The sequence below is a fragment of the Amaranthus tricolor genome, chromosome 13, assembly GCF_026212465.1.
Source record: "Amaranthus tricolor cultivar Red isolate AtriRed21 chromosome 13, ASM2621246v1, whole genome shotgun sequence".
Classification (NCBI taxonomy): domain Eukaryota; kingdom Viridiplantae; phylum Streptophyta; class Magnoliopsida; order Caryophyllales; family Amaranthaceae; genus Amaranthus; species Amaranthus tricolor.
Window position 1 is genome coordinate 5659205 of NC_080059.1, and position 9524 is coordinate 5668728.

Consider the following 9524-nt stretch of genomic DNA (forward strand, 5'->3'; position numbering starts at 1 on the left):
TTTCTAGTTACTCATTCCTATTCAACTAATTAGTCCCAATTATTTTTTTTACAATTGCCAAGATAATTTTTTTTTATAATTTCTCTAATTATACTTAATTAAAAATTATAAAAAATTAATATTAATAACCCTTACATTGAGACGAATCAAATAAAATTTCATTTAACTATGTTTTAACTTATACATTAATAAAATATATATTAAAAGATAAGTGATAGTAGCCCAAAAATAAATAAGACTAATAGAAAGAATAGGAGGGAGTATTAAATTTGTAATAAGTCTTTTATATGAGATCATCTCATTATGAGATAAATTTATATAATTAGTCTATTTCTCTAATTAATTACTTTGAGATTATAAATAATTACTTTAAGATTATAAGTATACATTGGACTAACTTAATAAAGATAATCTCATTTAAGAATTTATATCACATTTGCAAAATAGTCATTATTAAGAAAAAAGGCAATAAACATTATCGGTAATGAGAAAAATATATTGATCAGAAAATTTAAAATGGAATATAAATAATAGTCGAAAACAAAAATAAAACAAGTTTATTAATGAAGAACATTTTTTATTTTTGATTTTTGAATCTCACATCCGCGTCGGCGATTTTCACTTTAGTCCTGTGTTGGTGTGAGAACTGAGAATAGAGATCTTTGTATATTTGGTATTTCACATGGCCCTCCACAAATAATGGTGGACCGACACTATCTCTGTCCATCCAATTATAACCAAATAGAGGTGCTAGTGATTTTCCTCCTTTTTTAATAGGGATTTCATCTGCCCATACAAATATTTAAGAGTATATATGAACTAAGTATATATTGCATTTATACTTTTAGTTAAAATATAATAGTAGTTTTTTTATAATAATTAAAAGTTTAAACAATATACAAACTATAAGTTTAGATGTAATACATGTTCTTTTTATACATAGCTTAAATAGCTTAAACATTTTTAAATGTGAGTGTGTCAAATTTAAACACGTAATATTTTGTAACATTAGTTTATACTACCAAGTTAAGAAACCAACTTTAGTGAAAATCATAAACTAGTGATTTAAGCCTTAGGAGCCATTATTGATGGGCCGATTTGGGAGGGAAGGGAAGGAGAAGGAGATTAGGAATTTGTGAGGAGGTGGAGGGAGTTGGTGTGGGTAATAAGGAAAGAGATATGTCGACTAATCGAAAAATTCAGGGGAGGGTTTGAAAACTTACAAGTTACTTTTAGGCAATGTTTAGTTCACCTTTTTAAAGATAAATAATTAGAAAAAAAGACTTTTAATCAAAAAAAATCTTTAATTCGATACTCACATTTTTCACATGTTTTGTACTCTATCTGTTTCTATTTAATGTTTTCATTTTACATTTTATATAGTCTCATTTCATAGCACTTTTTTGGACATATTTAGCCTTAAGTGTCATAATTTTAATTTTTTTAATATTTATGATCTCCATATATTTTCACTAAATTTATTTTACATTTTTATAATACTTATGATTTCCACATGTTTTCCATCAACTTTATTTTTATATTTTTAATATTTGGGGTTTTCATATTTTTCCACTAACTTTAATGGTTTTTAAAGGAAAAATTATCTAAAATAATCCAATCTAAATAATCTCAATTATAGCATCACTTATCCAATAACATTATTAGCCAAATGGTGACCAATTTTTTTAGGTCAATTTCTACAAAAAAAAAAGAAAAAGATCAAAAATATTAAAAAATAAAAAATAAATTTACTTAATTTCTCTTTTTATTTTTATTTTTTTATGATTAATTTTGTATTTAGTTTTTATTTTTATAGGCAAAATGACTTGTTGTATACTTTCTCCGTTCTAAATTAGTTGCAACATTAAAAAACTGACACTATTCACTCAACACTTTTTATTTGTGATTAGTTTTTAATCTATAGGTTATACATAGTCAAGTGAGATATTGTTTGATTGGTTTCATTGCAAAAATTATTAGTATCAAATTTTTATAATATTATTATATATAATTAGAGATATTAAAAATTGCGTTAGTGCATTGGAATGCGTGAAAAGCAAAAGTTGCAACTTGTAAATAAATTAGAACGGAGGAAGTAGATAAGAGACTACCTTGGTGTATTCTTAGCAAATACTTCTTATAGATAAAATTATTCATGTTTTATTAAAAATTAACATAATTATAGAAAAATCAGTAAAAAAAAATAAATTATTTTGAATAAATTTTCATTTTTAAATATAAAAATATATTTTGTATCGATCGAAATAAGTATTTTTTTTTTAAAGTTTTGAATTCCATTAAAAATAGTAAAAACAAGGTGTAAAGGTGTAATGGGATCACACCAAGGAATAAGTTCATAACGCAAATGCTAGATTCCATGTTCCAGGGAAAAGTCCTACTTTACATGTGAAAATCCTCCATAAATTTGAACCCAAAACCCCTATTTTTCTCTCAACCCCAACCAAAAATCTCTCCACCTCTTTCTCTCTCTTTTACCAGATCTCTTTCTCTCTCTTCCCCAATTATCTACCATGGCAGGACCTTCAGTGCCTGCTACTCCTCTTCTCAAAGATGAGCTTGATATTGTCATCCCCACTATCAGAAACCTTGATTTCCTTGAGATGTGGAGACCATTTTTCCAACCTTACCATCTTATCATTGTTCAAGATGGAGACCCTTCTAAAACCATTAGAGTTCCTGAAGGATTTGATTATGAACTTTACAATAGGAATGATATTAATCGTATTCTGGGTCCTAAAGCTTCTTGTATTTCTTTCAAGGATTCTGCTTGTAGATGTTTTGGTTATATGGTTTCTAAGAAGAAGTATATCTATACCATTGACGATGATTGCTTTGTAAGTTTCTGCTTCCGTTCTTTTCTGGGTTTTGCTTGATTTTGAATTTTGATTGATGTAATTTTGGGTTTTTATGCTGAATTGTTGGGGGGGACTTTTGATGGGTTTTTAGGTTTCTGATCTGGGTGTTTATGAAAAACTGAAATCTTTTATGGTTGAGTTTGAATTTTTTTTGAATTGTCGATTTGATCTTGAATTGTTGAGATTTTTTGTGGGGTTTAAATTTGAAAATTTGAATTTTTGCACTTGATATGACTTGTCGGTGATCCACTTTTTATGCTTTCTTTTAGGTGATGATTGCTTTTTTACTCTTCCATTCTCATGCTATGAGTCCATTGACCATGAAAATTATGCTTCTTTATGCACACTGTGTTTAATTCTTACTTCGTATTATGGATCTATTCTTTGGTGTATTCTAGCCTCTTGTTTTAATGAATTTTCTGTCATTGACATCAGGAATCAGGATAGGTCTCTCTCACAAACTATTTAGATCATTAGTTATGAAGTTATGATTTAACAATGTTTGATTTGTATGTTGAAGTCATCTCAGTATTTCAGCATTGTCATCTTTTGTTTTGTATAATTGATCTATTTGGGTCAAGAGAGGACAATTTGGCTATGTTATCCTAGATCACAGCACAACATTGATGGACTCTAATAACAGAACAATCTGAAAGTAGTAATCTTTTGCTCGATTTATCTTTATATGGCGAGTGTTTGCTTTTGGTTGGGCTAGTTCCTTGAGAGGTGGTATAAGGCGAAGCCAATGTTATAAAAGATTCCATGTCTAGAAACCAAATCACCCAAATTCTAAGCCAATGGTTGCCTTAGGATAGGTTGTATACTTTGCTCATATCTTTGAGCGAGCTTAACTATACTTGATGATGGTTTATATAGTAGATGTTAGGTCAATGTAGGACTATCCATGTTCCTTGTATCTTGTTAGTAATCATGGCAAAGACTATTTAAAGACTTGGAGTATGGATGTGCTGCATTTTTGTTAGAAACATATAATTTGGCCGAGTTCTTATCTTCCTCATTGTCAACAATGTAGGTTGCTAAGGATCCATCCGGGAAGGACATAAATGCACTAGAGCAACACATCAAGAACCTTCTTTCTCCATCGACCCCATTTTTTTTCAATACCCTCTATGATCCATACAGGGAAGGCGCTGATTTCGTTCGTGGATACCCCTTTAGTATGCGTGAAGGTGCCAAAACTGCTGTCTCTCACGGTCTTTGGTTGAACATCCCTGATTATGATGCACCCACTCAGCTTGTGAAGCCCCTTGAGAGGAACACTAGGTATATATACATAATTATTTTGGCCTTGTGAATGCTGTTACATTTAACCCACATTTATCAGTAACAATCGATGTGCTCGGATACGATGTTTATTGCCCTCTCTAATTTTCTCTTTACTGATTAGGTATGTTGATGCTGTCCTAACTATTCCCAAAGGAACCCTCTTCCCAATGTGTGGCATGAACTTGGCTTTCGACCGTGAGCTCATTGGACCTGCTATGTACTTTGGACTCATGGGTGATGGCCAGCCTATTGGTCGTTATGACGATATGTGGGCCGGCTGGTGCACCAAGGTATACATTTGCTATTGTCTTTCTATATTAAGTATCTCACTCATGATATATATAGGGGTGTTTGGCAAATTAGCTTGTTGAGCAGTTTTTAGCTTATTTTGATATAATAAAGGGTTGAGTGATTAAACCAGAACCAGCTAATGCTAGTTTTTGACTGTGAAATGTTTGCCAAGATCAATGCGATGTAAAGAACTTTGATGAACGATAAAGATTTCAATGAATTAACAAACTTTGACGAAAAATAAAATTGCAAAAATAACACAATGATTTAAGAAGGTTCACCTAATGATGGCTACGTCCTCCGTGATGTGTAGTTTCTTATTTATATTATTTCAATGGAGTAAAATATTCTTACATAGAATTGAGTAAGAGATAAACAAAGGCTATGTGTTTGGCTTAGGGGTTATGTGTTTGATGTGTTTGGATGAACAAATGAGCTCACTATTTATAGTACTAATTACATTTGATGAGATTACAGCCTTAATACTAAGAATTAACCACTTTGAAACTGCTCCAAGAAGTTAAAGGGATGAAAACAGCATCCTATGGATCGTCAAAAGACCCGCTCGACCGGAACAGGGTCTCGCTCGATTGAGCGACTTGGTCGAGCGGGCTACAGGCAGCTTCTAGATACATTTTGTTTGTTCGCTCGACCCACCCAGGAGCTCGCTCGATCGAGCGACCTTCAGTGTGCTTTCTGACAGTTTTGCTCGACTAAGCATATTAGAGCATCATCAATCAAACATTTATAGTTAAATCATATAGCTTCATGAAATAATCAAGCTCTTAAACTCCATAAATCACAAACATTAAGTCACCAATTCACCCACATTAACACACTAATAGTATTCCATCCCAAAGAGTCACTCATGAATGCACACATTAAATGTGCACTCAAGTCACACCATTCATAACATACTGTTTGGTGAACTAGCTAGTTGAAACAACTTATTGATATGAATAAGCTGTTTTTGAAGAAGCTGCTTATAGCAACGAGTTTAAAATCAGCTAGTCAAATCAGCTATAAACTATCATGTATGAAGTAATAACCTGGCCTACTGGCCAAGCATGACATCAATATCTCTTTGTTCTTAAGTTTAACCGTTTGTCGCCCTTAAATTTTACTTCGGCCATCAATATTTTACTAATCAGATCATGACAATTTTATATTAAAAACCAATTCGGGCGAAAGGGACTAGTTTATGAGTTGGGCGAACAAAAAATAATCTGATTTCAGATTGTGCAAGGTTTTGGGTTTTGGACTTTTCGCAAGACCTTTTCCTGTTGTGAGAACATCCGTAACAATTTTTCTTGGTGGGTTTTGTAGGTGATATGCGACCACCTTGGGCTGGGAGTGAAGACCGGGCTGCCTTACATATACCACAGCAAAGCAAGCAACCCATTTGTGAACCTGAAGAAAGAATACAAGGGTATCTTCTGGCAAGAAGAGTGCATCCCATTTTTCCAAAACGTGACCCTCTCGAAGGACTGCACTTCCGTCCAAAAGTGCTACCTTGAGCTCGCCAAACAAGTCAAGGACAAACTTGGAGGACTCGACGAATACTTTATCAAGTTGGCGGATGCTATGGTCACCTGGATTGAGGCTTGGGATGAGCTTAACGGAGGAGCTCCGGCTGCTGTCGCTAATGGCAAATAAGAGCATCTTTAAAAGCAGGCCATCATATTGGCTGCTACATGTTTATCAGTTTATCTTGGAGGCTTAGGGATTATTGGATTTCAGGCAGAGATATAGGATTTTAAAATTATTATTGTCTTATTTATGTTTAGCAATTGGGTTGTGTAGCCAAAACCCAAACCCAAACCCGAACCCGAACCCTTACTATCTATTTTTTAAGTTACAAGTAGAGTGGGAATTTGTTATTTGTTTTCCTGGGATTTATATTTTGATGTTTTATGTTCTATTTATTCATTTCCGACTTATATTCTAGAATGTCCTTTTTGAGCCAATTTGCTCTTTTTTTATTATTGTTTCTGATTGCATTTCCTCCCTCTTGAATTTTACTACAATGCAGAAGTTGTGAATAAAAAAACGAGTGATTAACATGATAGAGAGAATAAATTTGTGGATGAAATTAAAAATAAAATAGTAAAATTACTGTCTTAACAAACGAAAGTTATAAAATTAGTGTGTCAATTTATATGAATAGTGCAAATTGTGAGTAACAAAGTGTAATTTACCATATTTGTCTATTAAAAATATATAATTAAAGATTATGCTTTGGTACATTAAAGATCAATTGGAGCTCTTGTATTTGGGATCAAATCAAATATCTATTGAAGTTTCATCACACTTGGATTGCTATTGGATTTTTTATGGAGCTTATTCATGAGAATCTCTAGTTTTTCACCTTCCAAGTTGTTATCTTCTGGTAATCTCGTTGCTTTTAATCTTGTTGTAGCTTGTTATTTCAATCTCTTATCATGAATTCAATACCTTTGGTAATTTTTTTTTTTTTTTTTTAAGTTTAATGAGTGAGTAGTTCATTATGGCTTAGGCTAGAATTTATTACCATGTATAAAGTTTAATTGCTTTTTTTATTTTTGGCTTAAATATATGGTATATGGTTTATGATGGATTTTACTATGTCATTGGATCAAGCGAGAATCGATTTTCTTTGATGATCCATGCTTAAAGAATTAAAGATCATTTCATCTCCTTTAGAATATATAGATGCATTGGTTGGAACTGTAGAATGTGTATTCTATATCTTAAAATGTGTTTAGGTCCATAAAAATAAGTTTTTAAGCATGTTTTATGGTGATTTTGTTGCTCGAGAGAGAACACTAATATCTAAGATGAATTCTTTCCCATAACCTACATCAATGTTCTTAGATTGAAGATTAATAACAACTATATGGATTAGAAAACTTAGCCTGTGCCTTTTTATCTTATTGACCATTTTTTTTTGTCTTAGTATAACCTTAGTCTTATGCACTTTAGTTTATTGCATTTTTTATTTGCTTTCTAGCTTACATTTACTTTAAATTGCTTTTCTTGCTTTTTTTCGCTAACAGCCATCGTTTTATACGTTTTTTATATTTTTGAGCCAATTAATTAATTGAGAACCAATTGATATACACCCTATTGACTGTGAATTCAATCCATACTTGTCAATGTATTATACTACAACGTGCACTCATAGTATTACTATTGAAGAATGTAAAATCCCGATCATGATTTCTATATTTTTATTTTTTGCCAAAATATAGCAAATAATTTAAAACAAATTAAAAAAATGTAAAAGTATAATGAAAAAGAGGAAATATCATTTTTCTTTCATCTCTCCTTTTATATTTAGTACAACTTAACTTTTTTTCATGGTTTGAGTTTTTTACCCCTTAAATACTTATTATCAATACAAGCACGTTATTGAAAGTATTCACTATTCAGCTAGTCTCTTTGAGAGACGTATCTCAAGCCCAACCCATTAAAGATTAATGCCTACTTACTGTATTTTTAATGTCTACTTATATTATTCTTAATGCTCACATACCGTATCCTTAATATCTACTTTCAATATCTTAAATGTCTGCTTATATCATTCTTAGTGCCTACTTAGAATATTTTAAAAAATATATAATGGATCGACCCAATTAGAAATGGTCTCTCACAAGAATTTGTGTTCACTAATACCGTCCTATTTGGTTTTTGCACATTGACGAGTTCAAATATACATTTTTAATTAAATATTTATAATTTTGCATAATAAAAAATTATAAAAAGATATCATTGATAAATTTACATTGTAACGAATCAAATAAAATGTTTTAATTGACTATATTTTAACTTACAAATTAAAAGTAATTGATAAAAACAAACAAAACTTAAATATTTAGGATTAAAATAGTATTTTGATTAGTGAGCAAAATCAAATGAAACATTTGAATAAAATATAAATCGAAACAACCTCCTCTATAAGTATAGTTTGGTGCTATCTTTCATTATCCTTTCTCAAACTCAAATCATTTCACCTAACAAAGTTTCCATTTCTGTAGATCAGATGGCATGATTCAAGGAAGCCTGCTACCATTATATCTACAGAGGAAAACCAGGAAGCAATCAATTACAAAGATTAAATTTTTTCAAAAAAATTTCAACCCACTGTAGACAATATATAAACATAATTACATTTTTTTTTAATTTTTGTACATTATATTAATATGGGGTTCGTTTATTCACCTTAACTTGATTAAAATCCATAGAGTGAGAACAAAAACAATGAAAGTATTTGCATATGTTTCAGAGTTCAGACAGCAACAAAAAAATAGGTAATAAAGCAAAAAAATAGAAAACGCCGTTGCCGGGGATCGAACCCGGGTCACCCGCGTGACAGGCGGGAATACTTACCACTATACTACAACGACTTCGTTGATGTTAATATTTTTCAAAAGCTAACTACATGACTACTACCTGATGAATAAAATATATATATTTGACTTTTTATTTGCCGATTTATGAAAGTTGTTACTTACTAATTGTTATTAGGTATTTACCCGTGCTATGCACGTAATTATATAACTATTTTTTATATAAAAAATATAATATTAATTTAGACATTGTTGTTAAACTAATATAAATGTATTTTGAAAAATTATATTTATAAAGTTTTAACATAACCAAAAAAATATCAACTAATTATAATACAAAATATCTTCAATTTGCGTTAAGTTTATCAAATAACCTAATATTAATATTTTTACTCAAAAATATTCACTAACCCTTGAAAAAAGTGATACTTAAAACAAAAACCTACTAATATGCTTACTAAACTTGATCATCATATATCATAACAGCATATATACTACTATTTGATTATCATGACATCCATAATAACTACACAACATGTCAACATGAAAACAAATTAAACATCATCTTCATCAATATCTTATTTCTCTCTGCTTCCATTTCTTCTCCACTCAACTTTTCGAAATTTGATCTCAATTTATAAACCTCATTTTATCTCACATCTACACCCATAAAAGTTATGGGATAAAATTGCATATTCACATAGAAACGAAACAAAAATTATATCTTTCTCCAGTTTTATCT

At 30.7% G+C, this 9524-nt stretch overlaps 1 protein-coding gene and 1 non-coding gene across 2 annotated transcripts; one reads left to right on the forward strand and one right to left on the reverse strand.

The window, feature by feature from the left end:
- Positions 1–2344: 2344 nt before the first annotated feature.
- LOC130798408 (UDP-arabinopyranose mutase 1-like) lies at positions 2345–6421 on the forward strand. The gene is made up of 4 exons (XM_057661371.1): positions 2345–2855; positions 3910–4160; positions 4285–4453; positions 5781–6421. The coding sequence occupies exons 1-4, from the start codon at positions 2532–2534 to the stop codon at positions 6108–6110; spliced, it is 1074 nt and encodes a 357-aa protein (XP_057517354.1). The 5' UTR covers positions 2345–2531; the 3' UTR covers positions 6111–6421.
- Positions 6422–8767: 2346 nt separating this feature from the next.
- Positions 8768–8839, reverse strand: TRNAD-GUC (transfer RNA aspartic acid (anticodon GUC)). Its single transcript has one exon. It is a non-coding gene; the product is annotated as a tRNA-Asp (tRNA).
- Between the last annotated feature and the right edge of the window lie 685 nt (positions 8840–9524).

What these genes read in the sequence shown, in the direction of transcription:
- LOC130798408 (XM_057661371.1), top strand. Translation starts at nt 2,532, where the DNA reads ATGGCAGGACCTTCAGTGCCTGCTACTCCTCTTCTCAAAGATGAGCTT. An exon ending in CCCCTTGAGAGGAACACTAG is followed by an intron (nt 4,161 to 4,284) that starts GTATATATACAT and finishes TTTACTGATTAG; the next exon opens with GTATGTTGATGCTGTCCTAA. An exon ending in GGGCCGGCTGGTGCACCAAG is followed by an intron (nt 4,454 to 5,780) that starts GTATACATTTGC and finishes TGGGTTTTGTAG; the next exon opens with GTGATATGCGACCACCTTGG.